This window comes from Drosophila tropicalis, unplaced genomic scaffold, assembly GCF_018151085.1.
Source record: "Drosophila tropicalis isolate 14030-0801.00 unplaced genomic scaffold, ASM1815108v1 contig_859, whole genome shotgun sequence".
In the NCBI taxonomy this organism is placed as follows: domain Eukaryota; kingdom Metazoa; phylum Arthropoda; class Insecta; order Diptera; family Drosophilidae; genus Drosophila; species Drosophila tropicalis.
In genome coordinates, this window is record NW_027173353.1 from 1,550,997 (window position 1) to 1,576,111 (window position 25,115).

The 25,115-nt window shown below is 35.9% G+C and overlaps 6 protein-coding genes across 6 annotated transcripts; all 6 read left to right on the plus strand.

Moving 5' to 3' along the window:
• Positions 1–2,401: 2,401 nt before the first annotated feature.
• Positions 2,402–3,712, plus strand: LOC137582835 (uncharacterized). The gene is made up of 2 exons (XM_068297539.1): positions 2,402–2,629; positions 2,735–3,712. Exons 1-2 carry the CDS (start codon positions 2,612–2,614, stop codon positions 3,278–3,280), a joined length of 564 nt encoding a protein of 187 aa, XP_068153640.1. The 5' UTR covers positions 2,402–2,611; the 3' UTR covers positions 3,281–3,712.
• A 2,114-nt stretch (positions 3,713–5,826) lies between these two features.
• LOC137582377 (sodium-coupled monocarboxylate transporter 2-like) lies at positions 5,827–8,142 on the plus strand. The gene is made up of 6 exons (XM_068296890.1): positions 5,827–6,230; positions 6,293–6,410; positions 6,476–6,543; positions 6,602–6,753; positions 6,815–7,439; positions 7,499–8,142. The coding sequence occupies exons 1-6, from the start codon at positions 5,841–5,843 to the stop codon at positions 7,940–7,942; spliced, it is 1,797 nt and encodes a 598-aa protein (XP_068152991.1). The 5' UTR covers positions 5,827–5,840; the 3' UTR covers positions 7,943–8,142.
• A 986-nt stretch (positions 8,143–9,128) lies between these two features.
• On the plus strand, positions 9,129–11,463 carry LOC137582603 (sodium-coupled monocarboxylate transporter 2-like). The gene is made up of 6 exons (XM_068297202.1): positions 9,129–9,508; positions 9,795–9,912; positions 9,978–10,045; positions 10,112–10,263; positions 10,325–10,949; positions 11,015–11,463. Exons 1-6 carry the CDS (start codon positions 9,140–9,142, stop codon positions 11,435–11,437), a joined length of 1,755 nt encoding a protein of 584 aa, XP_068153303.1. The 5' UTR covers positions 9,129–9,139; the 3' UTR covers positions 11,438–11,463.
• Positions 11,464–12,875: 1,412 nt separating this feature from the next.
• LOC137581836 (sodium-coupled monocarboxylate transporter 2) lies at positions 12,876–15,736 on the plus strand. Its single transcript, XM_068296194.1, is given in 9 exon segments — positions 12,876–13,222; positions 13,667–13,826; positions 13,884–14,001; positions 14,079–14,242; positions 14,244–14,299; positions 14,350–14,490; positions 14,556–14,664; positions 14,726–15,258; positions 15,323–15,736. Coding segments are annotated over 9 exon segments (1,866 nt in total). The 5' UTR covers positions 12,876–12,983; the 3' UTR covers positions 15,669–15,736.
• A 1,247-nt stretch (positions 15,737–16,983) lies between these two features.
• On the plus strand, positions 16,984–19,610 carry LOC137582485 (sodium-coupled monocarboxylate transporter 1-like). The gene is made up of 8 exons (XM_068297051.1): positions 16,984–17,321; positions 17,598–17,757; positions 17,822–17,939; positions 18,002–18,221; positions 18,287–18,427; positions 18,484–18,592; positions 18,654–19,186; positions 19,247–19,610. Exons 1-8 carry the CDS (start codon positions 17,080–17,082, stop codon positions 19,593–19,595), a joined length of 1,872 nt encoding a protein of 623 aa, XP_068153152.1. The 5' UTR covers positions 16,984–17,079; the 3' UTR covers positions 19,596–19,610.
• A 1,804-nt stretch (positions 19,611–21,414) lies between these two features.
• On the plus strand, positions 21,415–24,889 carry LOC137581837 (sodium-coupled monocarboxylate transporter 1-like). The gene is made up of 8 exons (XM_068296195.1): positions 21,415–21,708; positions 22,031–22,190; positions 22,259–22,376; positions 22,439–22,658; positions 22,726–22,866; positions 23,316–23,424; positions 23,486–24,018; positions 24,290–24,889. The coding sequence occupies exons 1-8, from the start codon at positions 21,485–21,487 to the stop codon at positions 24,627–24,629; spliced, it is 1,845 nt and encodes a 614-aa protein (XP_068152296.1). The 5' UTR covers positions 21,415–21,484; the 3' UTR covers positions 24,630–24,889.
• Positions 24,890–25,115: the final 226 nt, after the last annotated feature.

Here is a 25,115-nt window from a genome sequence, read left to right on the forward strand (position 1 = left end):
GTGTATCAAAAAAGCTGAGAAAACAAAAATAGCCACTGAAAATCACAGACAAAAATAAAACCGCCAAAGCCATTATATCCAAAATGTATGTAAGTCATGACGACGACGACGACGACTACTACAACCAATGCTGACCTAGTCAACACGACGTGTTAATGATGGATATGGCCAGATATGCCTCAAAGTGTAATAAAGCGATTCATTAATGTTGCAAAAAAAAAATATATAAATGTATATAAAAAGTAAAACAAAGACACTGAAAGAGACAAGAGGGTCATAGCAAAGGCAAAAAAAAACGCAGTAAGAAAAACGAAAGCCCTCGACATTTTGTGTGGCATTCTAATTCAGATTTATATAAATTAAAAACTCAACCAGAAAACCTTTGGAAAAAAAGGTAGCCAAGTAATTTTATTTAACTTTACAACTCAATTAAAGTTAAATTTAAAATTTGATGATGCACTGAAACTGGAAATAAAAACCTTATCTTAAACTTGAAATAAAATTTAGTCTATGAAAATGTTTTATTACTTTTATTTGCAACGGAAATGGAAATGAATAAAAAAATGAGTAGCAGAAGTCTTTTAATTCAACTTTAGTTCTCTTTGAAGTATGAAATCTAGGATTAGAATATTCCATTGAATAATAATATTTCATCTTAATTTCAATTAGTTTAAACAAATTTTGTTTACATTACGACCTCATTACCTGCAATTACATAGCTGTAAGAACAGCAACAAAACAAAACAAAACTGAAAAAGAGGTAAATTACGAAATCAATAAGAAAACGACATGGAGAAGTGGTTAAAGGGGAAGCCAGACAGAAAAAGACAGGCTAAGGGAAAGAGAGAGAGAGAGAGAGAGAGAGAGAAAGAGACCTTCACCAGAGACCTCTTAAGACAGCATAACCGACCACAATAAACCAAATTAACAGACCAAAGTGACAGTCGTACCAGCAACTGATAAAAATAATTCCAAGACACGAAACAAAAAAAAGAGCCCAACAAAAATGATTTACGCGCATTGTCATTGAAGTTGAGTGTTAAGTGTTGACTTTCATCTCGTTGCCCCGGCTCCATCTCCATCTCGAACAACTCCAATTCCAAGTTCCATCTCCAATTGCAGAGCGTTACCCCCAGGTCTCTCCAGACCTCTCCTTCCTCTGCAAGAGTTGGTGGTCGTGATCGTGGTCGTCGTGCCGCTGTTGTCATTGCCACGCAACGCCGCACGCAGACGCCGACGCAGCAAAGTCCTTCACTTTGAAGCGTGAAGGTTTCCCAATATGCCCGCCCTTAGCCAAGTTGGCTTACTCTCGCTGCTTTTATTATTATTTTTTCTCTTTTTTGCGAAAGTCTTTACCTGGTTTACCTGGTTCGGATGTAAATAAACCTCATTTACTTCAATTTACTGCCAGTTTGATTCAGTTTCATTTCCAACCAATTGCCAGCAGACGTTTTTCATTTCATTACTGTGTATGATTCCCCTCTAAACAGGTGCGCCAACACATTATCATCATTATCATCTTCCACAGCTGCTGACATAATAATAACTCCAATTGGGGTATTATGTTACATATTTCTTTCACTTCTGCAAAGAATTTTGGAGGTCAGTTTCGTAACAATCCTCTGGGTATTGTGACTCATTACCTTCTACCTGAAGAAACGGACCCTCATTTTGTGTTTTTTTTTTTTCTTTTTAACTCACGTAATGACAGTGCGAACATGAGAAATGCGAAACGAAAATTCGCATTATCTTCGCTTTTTGTTATTTTTATTTCTTCTTTATTTTGTGGTTGTAAATGTAAATTTAATTTTAATTCCTTGGGAAAAATTAATTATATACATATACCAAAAACCTAAAAACCCTAGTGCTCTACATGCAAAGTTGAGATTTATTCCCACAGAAATTTCGTAATCATGTTTTCGGGTTTGTTTCTTTTGAGGGATTTGTCCGAATTTGCTTGGCTTGGGCTAACATAAAGTCAAGTAAGATGATTTCTGATGTATGTATGTATATGTATGTTCATTTCCTTGATAGTATCTACATGTATCTTCATCCTCAACGAACTAAGGTTTACCTTAAAAATCAATCACTTCCTGGTCAGCAATGTGGTCGCTGCATGGCGCAACAACTTAACTCAATGAAGAAGGAAAGTGCCAAAAGACAAAAAAAAAACCATTGAAATACCAAAATCGTTAGCGACATTTTATTTTCTTTGTTGAGGCAAAAAAAAAAAAAAACATTTTTGTTTTATTGTGAGAAACAGAAAAAACAAATGCAACAAGTTGAAGATGCCAGTTCTTCGGCCAACAAACAAGTTAAAGTTAAAGTTGAGGCTGAAACTGAAACTGAAGAAGATGACGAGCGAATGCGGCGACCGGCGATTTGCCGAAGATTTCGAATGGGCCACGAAATTGACGATGCGCGCCCCAAAGACGACGAGATTGGATTGGATGGCAACGATGCGGTATAAAGAGGGCCAGTCCAGGCATTTGTGATGCATTCAGTCGCTGGTTTCCCACTCGAAAGCAACTAAATTTACTTTATAATTTAATCTTACCTCTATCCCCCCAAAACTCACACACACACACACACAACCTCAAAACTTATTGCTATGAACTCCTTCTCAGTGGTAAGTAAGCCAAAAGCAAGCAAGGAGATTTTACCTACACCAAATCTGGATAAACCTGTGGATTACGTTTAATTTGTTGGATTACTTCCATTTTTGCATTTGCAGTTCTTAGTGTTCGCTCTGGCCGCATTGGCAGCTGCTGAGCCTCCATCGGGCTACAATTATCCACGTGGAGGCGGTGGTGGTGGCGGTGGATTCGGAGGCGGCTTTGGCGGTGGCTTCGGCGGTGGCTCAGGCGGTGGCTATCAGGCTGTTAGCGGTGGCTTCCAGACCTCTGAAGGACAGAATGTTGATCCTCAATTGTTGGAACAAGTGCGTCAGATCCTTTTGAATGAGGAGAGCAAAAATGGTGGAGGCGGAGGTGGTGGTGGAGGCGGTGGTGGCGGTTATCCCAGCGGTCCATCATCCAGCTATGGTGCTCCACCCTCAAGCAGCTATGGTGCTCCACCTTCAAGCAGCTACGGTGCACCCGGAATTGGAGGCGGTCGTGTTGTTGGCATAGATCTGGAAGGTGTTCGTCAAGCTATCCAAGTGGCTCAATTTGCCCAACAGAGCTCTAGCGGCGGCAGCGGCGGTGGCTATCCAAGTGCCCCATCTGGCTCATACGGTGCTCCATCGAGACCCAGCGGAAGCTATGGTGCGCCTTTCTAAGGACCACATCCACACATAGCATACCACAAAAAAAAACAAAAAATAGTTTCGTTGCCAAAAAAAAAAAGAAAGAATAGGACGACCAAGACAAGACCTGAAAGCATTTCAAAACCCAATAACGACCTGAACAACAACAACAACAACCGCGACTAAATTTCGACGACAAAAAGTAAGATAAAGAAGAAGAAGAAAGAAGGGAAAAAGAATGATGATGGGCATGGAAATCCTTACCAACAGGATTATGCGGAATATTTTGCCGCATATTTTGCGCCACCAAAGGAGTGAAAACAACTTAGTTCGACTAGTGATGTAGAGTGATGGGGGCCAGTGATCGCCTGTTTGCCATTAGCCACGGCCATAGCAGGTGACACTTCCACCCACTTTTCCCCCTTCCGAAAAACAACAAATTCCCCATACCTCAGCGACTGTTTTTCCCCCACAACACTTCTCTCTCCCACTCTCTCTATGGGTATATAACCAATTTTAAATGCAACTCGATGGCAAATTGCAATTCTTCTTGTTCGAAATCGAGTTGATCATTTTGTTGGTGAATATTTTTTGTGTACCTCTTACAAATTTTTGTAAATAGTCTTTCACACATTATCTTTGTGGTTGGTTGTGAAACCACCAACCAGACACAACCACACAATAACAACAACAACAACAACAACACCCCAGACAGTGTTATAACGCATTCTTAGCTTGTAAGTGTTTTTATTTTATATGAAACAAACAAAGAAACAACAAAAAAAAATATGAAAACAATAAAAAAAATAGTAAATTTTGTCACCGTTAAAAAAAAAAACTTATATTCATCTTTTTATTTCTTATACAAGTTAAATCTCAATTTGAACTTAATGACTTTACACAATTCCAATTAAACTCAATTCGATTTAACCAAATTGTCACTGTGTGTGTGTGTGTGTGTGTGTGTGTGTGAAGAGCATCTTAAAAAATCCTTTCACTTTTTGTTGCGATTGCATATAAGCTGGAATCCCCCTTAGCCCCTTCTCTTGGTGTTTTTTTTATGGATTGTTGCTGCTGGCCTCTCGTGCAAGTACTCAAAAATATGAAGATGGAGCGCTCATTAAGCCAAGATTGCGACAGATGCAGGTAGTAACCATCACTGAGATTGGGTCACAGTCGTAGTGCATCGTAGTGCGCAACAACTGAAGCCACTTAACCAACACTAACAACCACATCAACATCATTAACATTTTTCAAAATTGATGCGTACAGATGTGGCCATCTATGGGCATATTTGTCATTTTCAATGGACCAAGAGAAACCAAAAACTGGCACACACAAATGAAGTAACCAACAACTTGTTGGTAACGAGTTCCAAATTTTATATCTATGCAATACTCAAATTCAGAAGAAAAATATTATATCCTGCAGAAATCAAAAATAAGCTGGTAGGAAGCCTTTTCTGAGATTCTATCTAAAGAAATGTATTGTTTCTGTTTCTTTCAATTCCGTTTAAATAAAATTACAATTGATATAAAGTTCTAATGAAAAACTCTTTGTAATATGGCTTATCTATAAATAAAAAGAATAAATAAAAAGGGGGTAGTCGGAGGATCGGGACAATACCAAAACAAAATGGAAACCTAAATAATTCTAAACTTATTTCAGATCTCTTTACGCTCAATCAGTGGGCAGGTTCTGGTAAATAATAAACATATTAAAGTCTAAAAAGCAATTGGTTATTTGAGTAGGAACCACCAGCAAAAATATTTCTAGATTCTAGATCGATTGTAGGTTTAACTATAGGTTTAACCTAGGTTTAACCATAATTATCTTCAGAAAATGCTTACTAATGCTTTGTATTTGTTAAATAACTCTTTGTTTACAGTCTGTGGAGATATGACTTTTTAAATAAATTCAAATAAAGAATTTAAACTTCAGAAGTTGTTAAATCCTAGTTGATGATTATTATTTTTAACACAAACTAATTATAGAAGATAAAATAAAAATGTTGTATCACCTGCAAAAAACACCATGCCAAGTTAAATCTCTTTTATATTTTTGGATTTAGCTACCAAGTTTCTATGACATTCTCTTTTGGCTAAAAAGAAAAGAACAAAAATTGCAAGTAAGAGTTTTGCATCACTTTTATCTGTTTAGTTTTTCCAGACACTCCAATCTAGATCGTGTCGTTGGAATGAATTGCAAAAAAAACTACAATATCAATAAGGTTGTTTTTTTTTTTTTTTTTTTTGTTTAAATAAATTCTTTTATCCCTCCCGAGTGTGGAGAGTCTGCAATGTCACGCCTTATCTGCACACATAGTATTAAGAGAAATAATCAGGCTAAAAGAGTGTTAGAACAATGAATAGTATAATCAGTTATTGTCATATCTCAAGATAAGTTATAATCAGCATAAAAGAAAAATGTTGATAGGAGAGGGAAGAAGAGATAAATAGATAGATAGATGGATATTATCAGACTAAAGTTTAACAATATCTCTCCTGTCAAACAAAGATAGGCATAGAAAGTCTATAAAAGTGCGATCTTTACTGTGCCTAATGTCCATTCGTAGTCGGTGGTCTTTAAAAAAATGTCATCTCTACTGAATGATACGGTTAAGGCTGCTACGGCCGCAGTGGCTGACAATCAGTTCACATTTAATTCAACGGACTATACTGTATTCGCCTTGGTACTTAGCATATCGGCTGCCATTGGTGTATATTTTGGATTTTTCAACAAAGGCGAGGACACTACGGATGAGTATCTGATGGGTGGCAAACGTATGAAAACCATACCGATTGCCATTTCTTTAGTGGCCAGCCAGCTTTCGGCTATATCTATTATGACCATACCAGCGGAAATGTATAGCTATGGCATCAATTGGATATTTAATGTGATTTGCATGATTGTTGTTGTGCCTATACTCAATTATGTCATCATTCCTGTATTCTATAATAATAATTTAACTAGCTGCTATGAGGTAAGACTAGAAAAATCAAATTTAAATAGTTTAACTGCATTATTTTCTCTGCTTATTTAAAGTATTTGGAAATACGTTTTAACAAGCCAATTCGGGAACTTCAGACAATTATGTTCACAGGAACTTTGTTTTTCATGTTGCCAATTTTCATATTTCTTCCCTCGTTGGCTTTTTCCCAAGGTAAATATTACACTTCTTTTAAATGTTAGTTCTATGTACTATAACAGGAATCCTTTTCTCTTCAGTAACTGGCTATAATGTGCATATTATTAACACAATTGTGTGTGGCATATGTGTCTTTTATACCATGGTCGTAAGTACTAAACTTAAAGTGAGCATGATTCTTAATAACACAAAAATCTTTGTGGCAGGGCGGCATCAAAGCAGTCGTATGGACAGATGTGGTTCAAGCTGGCATAATGGTCATATCAGTGGTTCTTGTGGGTGTAATGGGCGCCAATCGTGTTGGTGGACTTGGAGAAGTGATTCGCATAGCTGGCCAAGGAGGACGTTTGGAAGTCAAGTGAGTGTCAATTAAAATTATATTTACTATATATCTTAAAGCTTAAAAATTACAATTGTAGTTACAATTTTGATGCCACAACACGCTCGACTTTCTGGAATATATTCACCTCGGCTACCCTCATGTGGTCAGGTTATGTTGGCCTAAATCAGAGTTGCGTGCAGCGCATTGTTTCCCTTCCAACTCTGGGACATGCTCGCAGATCCTTGGTCATCTTTGGTTTTGGCTTTATGCTTATCATGTCCTTTAATTGCTTTACGGGCATTGTAATGTTTACTCGCTATCATGACTGCGATCCATTGAAATTGGGTCTTGTGTCGAAGGGTGACAAAATGGTTCCCCATTTTGTGCAGGATGTGGTTGGACATTTACGTGGAATGCCAGGAGTGTTTATTTCTTGTGTCTTTAGTGCCGCCTTGAGTACTCTTTCGGCCAGTATTAACTCTCTTGGAGGTGTCGTTTACTTCGATTACATCAAACCCCATATTCGTCACACGGAACACAAGGCTAATGTAATAATGAAAATTTTCGTTTTCTGTTGTGGCGTCTATTGCATCTTTGGCGGCATGGTAGTGGAGAAGTTTGGCTCCATTCTTCAAGTGATCTATTCGATTGGCGGATGTAGTTTTGGTTCTACATGTGCCACCTTCCTTCTCGGTATGCTGGTGCCTCGTGCTCATGGACGGGTAAGTGGTTTGATAATATTTCTGCCTTTGGGTGATCTTAACATGTCATTTTTTTCTAGGCTGTCTTTATTGCCGCCGTTTCCAGCATTATTTGTATGACTGCCATTATTGGTGCCGCCTGGGGACGCAATCATTACGCTTTTTTGCCAACATCCATTGATAACTGTTCTGCCTTCAATACTACTACAACAACCACAACTACAACAACGACTCCATTACCATTTAGTTTTACGACAATTAATGATCATTTGCCCGATGAAAAGAAAGCATTTAGTATTTTAGATCTATCCTTCAATTGGTATACATCAATTGGTTTTCTACTAACTTGGCTGATCGCCTTACCACTAAGTTACACGATGAAACCAGCTCCGGATGCCAACTTTGATCCCAAATTACTATCACCGATAGTTCAACCCTTCATAAACTATGAACTAACACCCAGTGAAGAACTAAACGAACTGAAGAGCCCAAAAGAGATAGACAAGCAAAAAGTGAATGTATGATGATCCACGGGGCGGTCTAGTCAACAATAAAATGAGATATACTCTTAGCTAATTAAAGTATTATACGTGATGATAATTTTTGATGACTTTAATTTACTGGTCGTTCTTAGCATTGTCGATGTCAAAATAGATTACTTAATGTCATTTAACATGCACGTTATTACAATAGGCTTATCGAAATAAACTATATTCCAAACACATGTTAAAAGATGCCCCATTTTATCTTCAGTTATCTTGAAGAAACCATCAAGCTATGACAATGTTGTACACATGAATGGCGTTTACTTTTCTATGACTCTTTTCAGAATATAAACTAAGCTAAAATGTTAAAAAAAAAAAAACCGTCCACAGTCGATAACTTTCTCTTATTTTCTATATATTGATTTAAACTTTGACTTAGATGTCTCTACTATATTATTTTTGAACAAGAAAATTAGATAAATGAAGAAAGTAAGTCGTCGCGCCGACTTCGGTATACCATGCACCAACTGAACAACGAATAGGCAGACAGGACAGAGCGATTTTGACTCTGCTGTTATATACATTTTGTCGACTTTCATATACCTGACTTTGGGTAGAATTTTACAACAAATTGTGAAATATTTTACTCTTAAATAAGTTCTAATATATATATATTATCACAATAACTTATTACCCCAATTAAATATACATATAATGCCAATAAAACTATTAGCCCAATTACAGAAATAGATAACAACTATTTTAGATCCAAGCAACAGTTAAAAAATACCCTATAATATTTTGAAAAATATAATATTTTCGACTTAAAACTTTAAACTTTTAACAACAGAGTATTATTAAAGACTTATTTGGAACAATTTGTCAGCCTAATACAGTTTGTGGAATATCAGAGGGATATAGAATATACATTTGTAATATTTATTCGGAAAACCTGTGCATTCTACCATGTGTACCCTACCTTTATCAGAGTATAATCAAGGATCAAAAGATTTGACAATGACAATCTCACAATGAGACTGGCCATTTGACAATTCGAAATGAAAAAGGTTTATGTTCAAGAGATAAGAGCTGCTTATCTTGGCCGGCGCTAGAATTTAAGAGAACCGTCGAACCTGGATAATGAATCTCTTCATTACATCAGACGGCAATCTGTATAAAAGTCTGTGCCGGAGTAATGAAAATTCTTATTCGTAAGTCATCCGGGTAGACGAGAGAATGTCGGTTCTTACTAACTCTACGGCCATAGTGGCTGAGATTAGATTTAATTCAACGGACTATACTGTTTTCGCCTTGGTACTAAGCATATCGGCTGCCATTGGTGTATATTTTGGATTTTTCAACAAAGGCGAGGACACTACGGATGAGTATCTGATGGGTGGCAAACGTATGAAAACCATACCGATTGCCATTTCTTTAGTGGCCAGCCAGCTTTCGGCTATATCTATTATGACCATACCAGCGGAAATGTATAGCTATGGCATCCATTGGTTTTTCAATGTGATATTTATGATTGTGATTATACCTATACTCAACTATATGGTCATTCCGGTTTTCTATAACAATAACTTGACCAGCTGTTATGAAGTAAGTACGATGAACTTCTTTAATTTTAAAAGTGCTTTGTGAATTTAGAGTTATAATACATTGTGTTTTTGTCGCGTAAATCTTATGTCCTAAAATCCATGTAATATATCAAGAGGATGGAATATTCATAAAATATTTATATTGGCTTAGTTTTGATCGATTTTGAAATGTGATCACATCTTTGGCTAGACCATATCGCAAAAATTCTAAGATTATTTATAATTTCAAATATAAATATGTATATAATTAATAAAAGTTTACTGCTTTTATTTTACATTTACTTTAGTATCTGGAAATACGTTTCAATAAACCTGTCCGTCAGCTGCAAACTCTTATTTTTACCATGACTATATTCTTTATGCTGCCGATTTTCATATTTTTGCCCTCATTGGCTTTCGCACAAGGTAAAATTTGTTAAAGAAACTTCAGATTTTAATGAAATAATTAAATTTTTATACTCCATTTTCAGTGACTGGTTATAATGTACATTTAATCAATACGATTGTCTGTGGCATCTGCGTATTCTACACCATGTTTGTGAGTAGCCTTCAAATATGTAAGTTTAGAATAATGTATATTAATCCTCATTTCTCCTTCTATCAGGGTGGAATTAAAGCCGTTGTGTGGACCGATGTGATACAAGCTGCTATAATGCTAATTTCTGTGATTCTGGTGGGTGTCATGGGAGTTAATCGTGTTGGCGGATGGACTGAAGTATTTCAAATTGCCAAAGAGGGCGGACGACTGGATGTCAAGTAATTATAGTAATGGAAATTTTGTAATAGTTGAACAAAACAATCTCTTGACATTCTGCAGTTTCTCGCTGGATACGACGACACGTTCAACATTTTGGAATCTCTCTACATCGGCCATTCTAGTTTGGACTAGCTACGTTGGTTTCAATCAAAGCTGCGTGCAACGTATTGTTGCACTTCCATCCTTGGCGCATGCCCGTAAAGCTTTGATTCTCTTCGGTTTGGGTTTTATGTTGATCATGTTCTTCAATTGTTTTACGGGCATCGTGATGTATGCACGCTATCACGATTGCGATCCATTGACACTGGGCAAAGTTACGAAAGTCGATAGAATGGTGCCTTATTTTGTGCAGGATGTGGTTGGACATTTACGTGGAATGCCAGGCGTGTTTATTTCCTGTGTCTTTAGTGCCGCCTTGAGTACTCTATCGGCCAGCATTAACTCACTTGGCGGTGTCGTTTACTTCGATTATATCAAGCCCCATATTCATCATACGGAGCACAAGGCAAATGTGATAATGAAAATTTTCGTTTTATGTTGTGGCGTCTATTGCATCTTTGGCGGCATGATTGTAGAAAATTTCCGCTCTTTACTTCAAGTGATCTTTTCAATTGGCGGCGTCGCCTATGGCACAACATGTGGCACCTTTCTCCTGGGCATGCTGGTACCACGAGCTCATGGCCGGGTTAGTACATATATTATCGAAATAACTTAATTACAAATACTAAAAGTTTGTCGTTCCATTTTAAGGCTGCCTTTATTGCTGTGGCGTTTAGTATTCTTGCCATGTGTACTCTAGTGACCAAAAGCTGGGGACGTAATCATTACCAGTCTATGCCAACATCCACTGACAATTGTCCTGCCTTGAATGTCTCATTTACAACAACGACAACAACAACTACACAATTGCCAATTAATGACCCAATAGCAGCAGCTGAAACTAATGACGAATTCAATATTCTGGATCTTTCATTTAATTGGTATCCCTTGACTGGTTTTCTTTTAACTTTTCTGGTGGGCGTGCCACTTAGTTACATCATGAAACCAGCACAAGATGCCAACTTTGATCCCAAATTGTTATCGCCAATTGTAAAACCATTTATCAAGTATGAACTCACACAGGTCGATGAGCTGTACGAGCTTAAGAGCCAAAAAGATACTCTTAAGACATAAAGGCCTAAATAAATAAATAAACAAAATTTTACATACCAAAAATTATGATCATACACAAATATTTTTATGATTTTGCATTTGAGATAAGAGATTTGGTTTAATATGTGGCGTTAGGAAATGTTTCTTTTATTGACATAAAGTGTTTAAAAACTCTTGATTATGTTGCTTTAACCAAACTTATTAGGAAATGACTTAAATAATTGTGGGATAAACTTTTTCAAAGCAAATAATAAAATGATTTATTAGACTCAAAATTTTAAATTAAGATCCACACAATTCTGCTCTAGAAAGTTTGATAATTATGATTAATGATGGACCCAAAAATACGGAAAGAAATGTTGTTTCAAAGGATTAATATTCTAATGGCAGCTGTTTGAACTGGCTATGTTGGAAACCCCGAATAATGAGGTTTCAAATATTCTCGGAAGAAATTTCCAATAATTTCCATAAACTTTGAATTGTTTTATAAGACTTTACAACGTTCTTAAGTCATTTTATTCTGAAGTTCTTGCCTTGCATTTGTTTCTACTGGCCTTGTTGCTTTATATAGACTTAACCAACACCTAGTTCACACATATGTCTTCTAAAAATACCTTATATTTATAATCATTGTTGCCCATGAATGAGATTTGTTATCGAAAGGGAGGAGAAACTCTCCTGAGATATGAAAAAAGACGTCTAACGGGCGACAAGATAACCAAAGATATTTACAGTGTTAATACAAAGAGATTTCCAAGTCTTATGTCAGTATAACTTGAACCTTAAATTGACCTTTTTATGGTTTGTTCTCAAGTCATAAATAAATTCAGGGCTTTAACCGTTCTCGAAGGGAATGTATATTTAAGGAAGCGTGACCAAAAATTACCAAAATGTCTAAAGAAAATAAATAAAGCTTATCACTTAGAGGTAAATATTTTAAATCTACATAGTAGAGAGTGTTAAGCTCTTTTCACGTTCCCAGAATTGAGTCATATAACACACTGACATCTACAATAATATAATATACCTACTATACAATTTGCATGTTCTGTTTTCGTCGAAAGAAAAACAAACATAAAATGGAAAGTTTTTAGAAAACATAATTTAGTTTCTCACACGATTTATCCAGTTTCATATCAATTAAAACGACATATAGTACTAAAGGAACCTCACAATATCATTTCAATCAATTAATTTCGGATTATTGAATAATAAAAGCTAAAATATATTTCAATTCGATTCGTTGGGATAATTTGGGATGATGGTTTTGTGGGAAATGCCGTCGGTCTAAAAATATAAACAAATCATAAGCAAAAAGTCAACATATATAATTCACATTCTAAGCTTCTTATAATTTATGATCTTACCTCAAGTTCATACCAGAGAATGAGAGATAAGATAGTTTAGAGATCATTATTTAAGTAAGAAGCAGGCCAGAAAGTTGATAAGTTGGCCAACAGACACCAAACCATAACGTATCACAGTTGGGAAGCGAGAAATGTGTATCTCCATTTAGAATCCTAAAAAAAAAAGAACCATAGAACCAAGAATAAGAGTAATCACCAGGATGTCAAGTACGATAGGAACCACAATGGCTAGCACCATGACCCCTGCATCTGGAATGGAAACGCAAGCTCTCAAATTTGGATTAGCCGACTACTTGGTATTCGTCATCATGTTGTGTGCTTCGGCGGGAATCGGTGTCTATTTTGGTTTCTTCTCAAAAGCCAAAAATACCACCGAAGAATACTTGCGCGGTGGCAAAAAGATGCAGACCCTGCCCATAGCCATATCATTGGTGGCAAGGTGCGTAATTCGGTGATAATTGGAATAAGCCAGATTTATCTAAAAAGCGTGCGCCAAATTTGCCAAGAGAACTCTGTGTACTAGATCCTATCCTATCTTTATGATCGGCAGAAGCCTTCATAAAAGTAGCTTACGTCAATGGTGTTTGTCCGTGACAATGCTGACAATGCTTGGCAATTGTGTAAGACGAGTGACAGATAAAATTATCTAAAAATCAAAAGAGCAAAGCAACTTCAAATGGAAACCAAAAAAGTTCTCATTTCTTTATACTTAACCATGATTATTTGTGTAAAAATCAAGAAAAGTGACCTACAAATTTTGATAAATCAAGGTTTATCTTTCCCTTACAAAATAATTGTGAGAAAAATACAAGGGAAATTATTAGACATGTTTCAAAGTTTAAAGAAGCTTAATTAATGATATATTTTTCTCATTAAATTTTAGTCAATTGTCGGGCATAGCTATTATGTCCATTCCGGCCGAGAGTTATACCTATGGATTTAACTACATTTTCGTAGTACTCGCCATGTTTGCGGTTGTCCCGATTCTTATCTATATAATAGTTCCCGTCTTCTACGATAATAATGTCTCGAATTGCTATGAGGTAAGTCGAGGTGAAGCATAATGAATTCACTGTACAGTGGAGTCTTCTGTTTTTCAGTATTTAGAAATGCGTTTCAATAAACGTACAAGACAATTGGTTACCCTGACATTTATACTGAACTCCTTCCTTTTGCTGCCCGTCTATATGTTTATTCCATCACTTGCGTTCTCCCAAGGTGAAATGAAAATAAATTTTGATTGGGATAGAAACCGAATCTAATTGTATTATATTAAAATTCGTTTTCATTTGCAGTGACTGGTCTAAATATTCACCTGATCAATTTAATGGTATCATCCATTTGTATATTTTACACAATGCTGGGTGGGATCAAGGCTGTGGTCTGGACAGATGTGGTACAGGGAGGCATAATGCTGCTTTCCGTGGTGATGGTCGGAGTCCTTGGCACATTACGGACCGGGGGGTATCAGCACTGTCCTGGAATATGCCTCAGAGGGTGGCAGACTGAACTTGGAGTAAGTACATCCCATTTGTTAATTCGTATCGCAATTAATTTTGTTTACAGCTTTAGGCTAGATCCACGCATTCGTATGTCCTTTTGGAGTGCGATGACAGGAGGAATTTTCATGTGGACTGGTCATATCGGTCTTAATCAGAGCTGTGTGCAACGCATTGTCTCTCTACCCTCTTATTTCAATGCTAAAAAGTAAGTCAATTGCAGAAAAAACCACTGATAGAGCATTTTTTAGGCCAGCTTCATTTTTCCCACAGAGCTTTGATTCTTGCCGGAATTGGTTTTGTTGCCATTAGTTTTTTTAATACCATTTCTGGCACTATTATGTTTGCTCGCTACTTTGGATGTGATCCCATGTTGGCTGGCGTAAGTAATTCAAACGCAGGACCTTATGAACTCTTCTAAACGTTAATCGATCTATCTCTAGCTCGTTAGTAAACCAGACAAAATGATGCCGTTCTTTGTTCAGGATATTATGGGACATTTATCTGGCATGCCTGGCGTATTTATATCTTGTGTATTTAGTGCTGCTCTTAGCTCACTTTCTGCCACCCTCAACTCACTTGCCGGTGTGGTCTATTTCGATTATATCAAGCCTCGCATTCGTCATACAGAGGCACGAGCTAATTTAACTATGAAACTGGTTATCATTGTCATGGGTGGCTATTGCATTTTGGGTGGCTTTATTGTGGAGAACTTTGCATCCATCTTGCAGACTACGGTCACAATTACGGGCATTAATACCGGAGCTGTGGTTGGCGTTTTTCTTCTGGGCATGTTTATGCCCCGTTGCAACGGCAAAGTGGCTTTCTCCGGCATGCTATTCAGTATAATTGGCATGTTTTGGATCATTTACCGGGCCCAGATGAACTTTAAGGAAGGACTGATTAAATACCAAGTCATGCCCAATACGGTGGATCAATGCGAAGCTCGCGGCCTACATATGATTGCCGATGCCTTGTAAGCTCTAGATTCTCCTATATTTTATCTTCAGCTTTATTACATTTGCAATATATTCGATTAGAAATCACACTGCCCTGGCTACAACACCAGCAACACCAATCATAAGCCATCCAACTAAGTTTACTGGCGCCTTTGAAAGTAATCGGGAGTTTTCCATCTATGATATCTCATTCTATTGGTACAAAGTAATCGGTGCAGCTTTGGTCTTCCTCTGGGCAGTGCCCATGAGTTATGTCTGGAAATTGGATAAGGATGAGAAACAAAATCCCAAATTATTCTCACCAATTGTACGCAAATTTCTGAATATTTCAGAACCAGCTAAAGAAATGGAGGATATGCCGCTTAAGATATCAAAAGAGCATTTTGATCATACGATAAATATTACTGAGAAAGAAAATGGTCATTAATTCGTTTTAAGAATTTTCTTTAGGTAAATGCTAATACATTAAAAAATAAATACTAAAAAACATTTAAACACTTGGTAATTTATTATTTCTTTTCATCGTTTAGTTTTATTTTAATAATAATCAGAAGAGTTATATTCAATTCGAAAGTTGCTTTCTGTCCATTTTCTTTTAATTCGTTTCCTAATTTAATATAACGAATTTTTGATTATCATATCACTAAACGAAAACTCCTAGAAGTAGGCAATTGTTTTATTCGCTAAGTCATAGTGCGAAGGACAGTTCAAGGTCTTTGAAAAATGTTTGCCTTGAAATTTCTTTCTTTTACGCACATTAATTTTTCCAGTTTAATGCCAAACAAAAACAATAATAAAGAAGATAAACAAAGAGTCAATTAAGGTTAATAAACAAATTGTCCAAAATTATGTTGGAAATAATGATGAAATCGTTAAAAAGTATTTTGCCCTCGGAACAAAAGTCAAATAGATTTAAACGATTAACTCGTGTGAAATTTCATGCGCCTAATTTATGGCGAGGAGGTTCTTAGGCTGCGTTCTTTTTACGTTTACCTACGACTAAAAACGTTTATTATTCAGTTATCACAGACAAAATGATAAGACAATGGAAAATACCCTCAGATGGGTGAACAAGAGATGCTGTATTGGCAACGATTGATACTATTTATTTATTGCACAACAAGGTAATTAATAAAACCCTTTAAAAAGAACTTCGAGCTTTCGAGATAGATTTCGTAGTACGGCATTTCAAACAAAACGGTTTATCTGCCTATGTACTAGAAGTCTTTACGTATGAGATTTAGTAGCTTTAAGTAGTATATAATCTCAAAGAGCTCGTCATAAAAACAGACAGACAGCAGACACACCCATTTGTTTATGGACCCCCTCTATGGAAACGGATCCTCAACAATGAATGGAAATTCTTTTAAATTTGAACGAACTTTTTACAAAAACTATTAAGCATTTGCTAACAACAAGAAGAATCTCATTTAAACTTATATAACAAATTTAGAATAACATCAATACATAGATAACTCAAAATCAAATCTCAGTGCTGAAATGGAATAATATTAGCCAATTAGTTGACCTTTTAACAGAGATCAAATGATCCACTTTTGGCACATTTAACGGGATGTAACTAGGAAACATTCCACGTGGCTTCTAATTAAAGACTTGATTAAGTGCGCCATAGATTTACAATGAGCCATATTTAGACCTACGTACGTACTTTAAGATAAGAAGCCTGAGATATTTCTACTTAAACCGAAAGAGGCAACCAGATATCATGAGTTTGCTGACAGCATCCAGATATAACAGTTCCGGATACTCTGTGTTTTTTCTGAAAACTGTGCCCAAAAATCAAATCATTTGGAATCGGTGTGTACTAGAGCCTAAGGATGTCAGGCACCACAGCAACTACCATACTCTCGGAGGCTGTGACCTCAACAGAAACCAGTGGCGAAGATGTATTAACTTTCGGCCTAATTGACTATGTTGTCTTCACTTTAATGCTTAGTTGCTCGGCGGGTATTGGTGTGTATTTTGGATTCTTTTCCAAGGCCAAAAATACAACCGATGAGTATTTACGTGGCGGAAAGAAAATGAAACCCATTCCAATTGCCATATCCTTGATATCCAGGTGAGTCATAATTCGCTTTCCTACTGATTATATTCGGCTGTAACCGGTTTCATTACTAGACCTATGAGGGCATAACTAGACGTTAAGGTAACTCTCAATTGATCTTATCTAATCACTTTTAGTTTGCACTCATAAAAATTAATCTAAATCTGGATGAATGTGCAACTTTTCTATTGGTTGTATAACTTCATAATAAGGCGCAAGCCCCTTTTTTCTCATATCATACGAGGAAAGGAAAAATTCTCTTTAATGTATTTACTTTTTTTACTATTTCAGTCAACTGTCTGGCGTAGCCATTATGTCAATTCCTGCAGAGAATTATACATATGGCTTTAACTTTATATTTATTGTGCTCTCAATGATTGCAGTTTTGCCAATACTAATATTCGTAATAGTTCCAGTTTTCTATGATAATAATGTGACGAATTGCTATGAGGTGAGCAAAGTTAATGTTGATTATTTCTGTCCTCAGTTATTGATGGTTTAATTCTTTTTACTAGTATTTGGAGATGCGTTTCAATAAGACAACACGACAATTGATTACAGGAACTTTCATTATGAATCAGTTTTTAATGTTACCTGTTTTTATGTTTGTCCCCTCGTTGGCTTTCTCCCAAGGTAAAACTTTAATAGACAAGACTAAACCTCCCTTAGGGACACTAATTAATATTTATTCACAGTAACTGGCTTTAATATCCATCTAATCAATACGGTGGTTTCTTCCGTTTGCGTCTTTTATACCATGTTGGGTGGCATTAAGGCTGTGGTCTGGACAGATGTTATTCAGGCCGGTGTAATGCTCTTCTCTGTGGTTCTTGTGGGCATTCTGGGCACACAGCGATCGGGCGGGTTAGGAATTGTTCTGGACTATGCCTCCGAAGGTGGACGCTTCAATTTCGAGTATGTATAAGAAATTATAGAAAAAAAATAACATTTGCCAACTATAAGTGTATTTCAATAAATAGTTTCCGGATGGATCCACGTATTCGTTTATCATTTTGGAGTGGTATCAGTAGCGGCCTACTTATGTGGACTGGAAAAATTGGATTGGATCAATGTTGTGTTCAGCGCATTGTCTCCTTACCTTCATATGCTAAGGCTAAGAAGTAAGTAACTGATGACAGAGCTTAGTTTAAGTACTTAATTGACATTATCTTCCCAGATGCTTAACTGTGTCGACCATTGGCTTTATTATCATTATGTTCTTTAACTGCTTTGCGGGAATCATAATGTTTGCCCGCTACTTTGGCTGTGATCCCATGAAAGCCGGTGTAAGTAAATGGAAGAATCGCTTATAAAAATATGTATCCTTATCAGTTTATTATATTTTAGTTGGTCAGCAAACCAGACAAAATGATGCCCTTCTTTATACAGGACATAATGGGCAATCTGATGGGCATGCCTGGAGTGTTTATCTCTTGTGTGTTTAGTGCTTCGCTTAGTTCATTGTCGGCCAATTTGAATTCCCTTGCCGGTGTGGTATATTTCGATTATATAAAGCCCCGCATTCGGCATACAGAGGCTCGAGCGAACGCCTCAATGAAATTGGTAGTCGCTGCCATGGGAGCGTATTGCATTGTGGGCGGCTTTATTGTTGAGAACTTTAGCTCCATTCTGCAAACAATGTGGACAGTAACGGGTATAAACTACGGCGCTGTGGTGGGCATCTTCCTGCTGGGCATGTTTGTACCGCGGTGCAACAGCAAAGGAGCCGTGTCGGGCATTATCTTCAGTGTACTAGTCATGCTTTGGATCATAGTCAATGGACAGATGAATTTCAAATCTGGGTTGGTCAAATACGAAATTCTCCCCAACGGCCTTGATCAATGTGAGGCAAGGGATCTGCATTGGAATTTGGATGGCATGTGAGTATCATAAATTACACTTATAACGAAATGCATGTGAAGTGTTGTTTGTTTTTACAGAAGCACCACAAACTCAACGATTATCGCTGATCCCACCGCAATTCCAGTAGAGCGTACAACTGCCTTTGGCAGCAATCGTAGCTTTTCTATCTACGATATCTCTTTCTATTGGTATAAAGTACTTGGGGCCATTTTGGTGTTCCTTTGGGCCGTCCCAATGAGCTATATATGTCCATCTGATAAGGCTAATAAAAAGGATCCCAAACTCTTTTCGCCATTTGTACGTAAATTCCTAAACATGAACCCAACTGAATTGGAATTTGAAGAATTGCCCCAAAAAGATCCGGATCATAAAATAGAAATAACTGAAAAAGTAAATGGAGCTAACCATGACCTGATAGTGCAATAATGTGCACGTTAAGAAATGTATTATTATTTACATAAAACGAATTAAAAATATATCTATAAATCTATATGTCTTATAAAAGAAAACCTATATTGCATTTTTATTTAGATAAATTGACGAGTTGTTAGGCTAAGGCTGAGAAAGTAATCGGGGGCTGGGTAATCCTTGGAACTGGCCAAAGATTAAATTTAGAAACGAAATTAGGATCCTTTCTATTTCTGTAAGTCATAAAATGTACATCTTGAGCAGAGCCGGCGCTTTGACGGATTCTTAAGCAAATGAATATATTGACATAGTTAATATTTAAAAAAAAACACGCAAAGTAAATTATTTCAAAAAGAAAAACGAAACGAAAAAAGAAAACATGACCAAAATTCAATAGATATTGGTTCTGTGATGAGCCTTGAGTGGTGACAATGTGAGCCTGTTTTTGTAAGCTGACTATCAATTACAAAAAAATGGTCCAACGTTTGCTTAAGAGTTAAAATTTGAGTTAAAATAAATTTCCTTCTAGCAGTTGACATTCTTATCTTAAAAATGTATCACATATTCAATTATATTTTCTTTTTTAAAAAAACAGAGAAAGGGAACTCCCGAATTTCGATAGAGTGAATTGAAAACAAAATTAGGCTAATGATAACTGTAATAATAGAAAAGATTTCAAGATTCGGAAACGTGAAAATTCCCAAAAGTTTAGTGTTCAAAATTGAAAATAGAAAATTCACCCAGTAAACTTCTTAAAAGGTAAAATTAGTGCTAAGACCATAAAGTTCAGTTGTTATAAATACATATGTTGTTACCTCACATTAAGGTATTTTTGACCTATATTTTTATTAAAATATGTTGAAAGTAAAATGCCTTAGGACTTCGGACATCTGAGGAGATAGATCCTGAAACCAGGATCTACAAAAATTATTAAAATTTAAAAAAGATGAATACTTTAAAATGTGTTTTTGTTGATGTCAAGAGCCAATGAAATGTTTCATTGGATGTATTGCTTAAAAAATATAGGGATATCAATCGGATAATTGATCTCTTAGTTAAAATGGCAATAAATTTAAGAAAAATTAGAATGATTTTGTTAATGTTTTCAATATCTAAATAATATCGAAGAAGATAAGCGATTTGAATGTCTTACTTACTTTCAGACAATAAACTAAGTGATGAGATGGGAAGGTATAAAAGGGGGAAAGGTGAAGATTCAAAAAGTGGGCACGGGTCTATTATTATATCATTGTCACCAAGGAAAGGGTTTATTGGCGGCCCCTTATATACAATCAATATCAATCAATTTAAGAATGACCAAATATATATTGTTGATCGAAGAGGTATTTATAATTTATTTTCTGCTTAACAAATATAAATCAATTTTAATGTTATAATTGCACAAACTAAGTGGAATATATATTCATGTCATTAATGTTAAAACCGACTATTAAAGACATTTTATGCACTTAAAAATTTGCAAGGTTTTTACTTCAATAATTCATCTATCTATCAGGCACGTAGTAAACACTTAATTACAAAGGATTTCGGGATTAAAATTATCATGTAATTGCCGAAAAAAATAAAAAAATATATGAATCATCGTTGCGTTGTATACAAATTCAAAATGTTATAGAAGCGACACGTTCATATAGGTTATATGCACCATGAAGCAGTCGGCAGATAAAAAATACGCCACTGATTTACTATTATACTACAATAAGTAGCTTCTATTAGGTTTATTGCCTCGTCAGACAAAGATATCACTAGAGATAAGAACGATCTGAAATGTCTATTTAAGATGACAGCAGGTGCTACATATCATGAGTGTGCTGGTGGCATCCAGACGAATTAGACGGTTCCGGTTAAGTCAAATTAAGTGTTACGGATCAAGAAGACATATTAGGATGTCGGGCATCAGCAGCAGCACGGCAGCCACTGTGGCCGAGACGGCAAAGGATCTACAATTTAGCCTCACGGATTATATTGTTTTTATTGTAATGCTTAGCACCTCGGCAGGCATTGGAGCGTATTTTGGTTTCTTTGCCAAAAGTAAAAATACAACAGATGAATATCTGCGAGGAGGCAAAAAAATGAAACCCTGGCCTATTGCCATATCCTTGGTATCCAGGTTCGTATATTTCTATGCACTTCTGACTTGTCAGAACTCTATCTAACTTCAGTTCCGTTTTATCTTATCGTAAAGTGAATTATTAAACGGATTTAAGAATTAGATGAGTTGCTTTTTATAAGCTGTGAGAGCTTGTGAAATTAATATTAATGAGGCTTGATTGCTTGACCGAATTTTCATGGATTTACTTTTAAGTGGCTTTGCTCACGCTTCTTTAATATTGAGAAAGGTTATGGCAATACATTTGTCTAAATACACTTCAATAATGGGTATATCACTTTGATTAGCATTTTCGATAATGATAAACTTTTAACGATTTCAGTCAACTCTCTGGCGTTGCCATAATGTCTATCCCAGCCGAGACTTACACGTTTGGCTTTAACATAATCTTTATGGTGTTAGCAATGGTTCCAGTTCTTCCCATTTTGATCTATATAATTGTTCCAGTATTTTATGAGAATAATGTCACGAACTGCTATGAGGTAAGAGTTTTACTATCAAAACTTTAATTTGACCATTGTCTTGAGATAGTAACATATACTAATTACAGTACCTGGAGAGGAGATTTAATAAGAGGACCAGGCAATTGGTTACCGGAACTTTTATTATGAATCAGTTTCTGATGTTACCTGTCTATATGTTCATACCCTCGTTGGCTTTCTCTCAAGGTAAAACTTTAATAGACAAGATTAAACCCACCTTAGGGACACTAATTTATATTTAATCACAGTGACTGGCTATAATATACATCTAATCAATACGGTGGTTTCTTCCGTTTGCGTCTTTTATACCATGTTGGGTGGCATTAAGGCTGTGGTCTGGACAGATGTGGTCCAGGCCGGTGTAATGCTCTTCTCTGTGGTTCTTGTGGGCATTCTGGGCACACAACGAGCCGGCGGTTTGGGAACTGTTCTGGATTATGCCTCCGAAGGAGGACGTTTTAATTTCGAGTATGTATTAGAATATTTCTAAATACATTTTTAGCAAAAAAACACATATAAAGTATCCCCTAAATAGTTTCAGACTTGATCCACGTATTCGACAAGCATTTTGGACATCCTTTAGTACGGGCATTTTGTTATGGACAGGAAAAATTGGACTCGATCAGAGTTGTGTTCAACGCATTGTGTCCTTGCCATCCTATTCCGAAGCCAAGAAGTAGGTAGAATATATTGAATAGAAATAGAATATATGTATATATAACGTCCAGATTTCGTAATATCAGGGGATCTGGGGTGCAAATAGGCACCTAAAAGTAGACTACAGAAGGTTAAAGAGTTTATTTTTACATTTTTAACAGATTTTGGAATATCCTCTTTAAGAAAAATAGCTCATGTTTGAAAATATTATTTAGATAGATTCAAAAGATTCCATTAATTCTTTAAAATTAAAAAACAAAAAATACTTTGATTCTCTATAGCATACTTTTTGATTTAAATTTTACTCATTTGTGAACCACAAAGTCTAAGTAATCATTTTATCAATGAAATACCTCTTTGATCTTTTGTAATTGTAAATTATACTTAATTTATAACGTGTAGGAAACCTATTGAATCAAATACACTTTATTAATATATTGTTTATTAATTCTTATATAATACTTACAGGTCTTTAACTGTTGCGGCTGTAGGTTTTATTATCATTATGTTCTTTAACTGCTTTGCGGGAATCATAATGTTTGCCCGCTATTTTGGCTGTGATCCGATGAAAGCCGGTGTAAGTAATTGGAAGAGTCACTTATAAGAAGATGTGTCCTTATCAGTTTATTTTATTTTAGTTGGTCAGCAAACCAGACAAAATGATGCCCTTCTTTATACAGGACATCATGGGCAATCTGATGGGCATGCCTGGAGTGTTTATCTCTTGTGTGTTTAGTGCTTCGCTTAGTTCACTGTCGGCCAATTTGAATTCCCTTGCCGGTGTGGTCTATTTCGATTACATAAAGCCCTACATTCGCCATACAGAGGCTCGAGCGAATGCCTCAATGAAATTGGTAGTCGTCGCCATGGGAGCATATTGCATTTTGGGAGGCTTCTTTGTGGTAAAGTTCACCTCGATTTTGCAAACTGTAATGACCATCACTGGCATCAACACTGGAGCCGTCGTCGGAGTGTTTCTTTTGGCCATGTTTGTGCCGCGTTGCAATGGGAAAGTCGCCATGACAGGATTCCTTTTCAGTGTGGTGACCATGCTCTGGTTGATTATCAATGCCCAAATGAATATCAAGGCGGGTTTAATTAAATATGATGTGTTACCAAATGGCTTAGATCAATGTGAAGCCAGAGGCATGGATGTCATACTTAATGCCATGTAAGTTTCAGTTACAAATATTTTAAATCTACAGACCTTTTTTTATAGAATAACCAAGATAAATTCAATGCATTCCTTCTTAAAAACATGCATTCATTCAATTAGTTTTCCTTGATTACAATTCGAATTCCATAAATCTGCATTAAAGTTAGTTAATTTTGAGTTCAGGAGTTTGGTGAACAGTCAGAAAATATCTTTTGATATCTAAATACTAACAGCTGTTCACATATGTTTTAAGAACTATATTCTAATTTTTACACTCTTATTACAGGAATCAAACTATCCTTAATACGACACCAGCTCCAACTACTCCGATCAAAGAGGTGACAAATGCCTTTGATAGCAATCGGGATTTCTCCGTTTATGACGTATCATTCTATTGGTATAAAATGATTGGTGCTCTATTAGTTTTTGTTTGGGCAATTCCCATGAGTTATGTATGGAAAACGGATGAGAATGAAAAACTGAATCCCACATTGTTTTCACCGTTTGTGCGAAAATTCTTGCATACAGCTAGCAATAGTACAATTAATCCAGTTTTAGAACCAGAAGAATTACCCCTTAAGGAGCCTCTAACAAAAGAGAAGAACGGCTCCGTCAATGAGGCTTAAAAACAATTCTCAATTCTTATTCTATTGTTATATTTCTTATTTAAATTGTTGTTCTATAGATATACATATATATGCATAAGATGTGTTCTCTTCTGTTTCTGTTTCTTTTTCTTGTTTAAAGATTTTATTTACAAAAGAATATTTGAATCGAAGAAAATATAAATCTTATAAAACGAGAGAGAGTACAAGAAAAATAAAAAAATAGTTGTAACAATTATTGAACTCATCAATTGTTGTTTACAATTAAAACTGGTTCCAAAGTAATTTATTTTCTTATTATTTTGTCCCGCAAAGGAAAATCAGTTAATAAACAAATTGTTTATTTTTTTTCTACAATTTTTTTTTTTTTTTTTTCTTTTACTATTTTTGTTTCTGCGCATTTGCATTTTAGGATTGTTGTTGTTGCAGTTTTTGTTTTCTTTTTATGAGCACACACCCCATTTAAGTTGAAATTTGAAATGCTATTGCCAGTTTTAGCAACAATTC

Bases quoted from the DNA above. Each gene is read 5' to 3' on its own strand.
- LOC137582377 (XM_068296890.1), top strand. From the start codon at position 5,841: ATGTCATCTCTACTGAATGATACGGTTAAGGCTGCTACGGCCGCAGTG. The intron at 6,411-6,475 runs GTAAATATTACA...TTTTCTCTTCAG, and splicing joins CTCGTTGGCTTTTTCCCAAG to TAACTGGCTATAATGTGCAT. The intron at 7,440-7,498 runs GTAAGTGGTTTG...ATTTTTTTCTAG, and splicing joins TGCCTCGTGCTCATGGACGG to GCTGTCTTTATTGCCGCCGT.
- LOC137581837 (XM_068296195.1), top strand. From the start codon at position 21,485: ATGTCGGGCATCAGCAGCAGCACGGCAGCCACTGTGGCCGAGACGGCA. The intron at 22,377-22,438 runs GTAAAACTTTAA...ATTTAATCACAG, and splicing joins CTCGTTGGCTTTCTCTCAAG to TGACTGGCTATAATATACAT. The intron at 24,019-24,289 runs GTAAGTTTCAGT...CTCTTATTACAG, and splicing joins GATGTCATACTTAATGCCAT to GAATCAAACTATCCTTAATA.
- LOC137582603 (XM_068297202.1), top strand. From the start codon at position 9,140: ATGTCGGTTCTTACTAACTCTACGGCCATAGTGGCTGAGATTAGATTT. The intron at 9,913-9,977 runs GTAAAATTTGTT...CTCCATTTTCAG, and splicing joins CTCATTGGCTTTCGCACAAG to TGACTGGTTATAATGTACAT. The intron at 10,950-11,014 runs GTTAGTACATAT...TTCCATTTTAAG, and splicing joins TACCACGAGCTCATGGCCGG to GCTGCCTTTATTGCTGTGGC.
- LOC137582485 (XM_068297051.1), top strand. From the start codon at position 17,080: ATGTCAGGCACCACAGCAACTACCATACTCTCGGAGGCTGTGACCTCA. The intron at 17,758-17,821 runs GTGAGCAAAGTT...TCTTTTTACTAG, and splicing joins ATGTGACGAATTGCTATGAG to TATTTGGAGATGCGTTTCAA. The intron at 18,593-18,653 runs GTAAGTAAATGG...ATTATATTTTAG, and splicing joins GTGATCCCATGAAAGCCGGT to TTGGTCAGCAAACCAGACAA.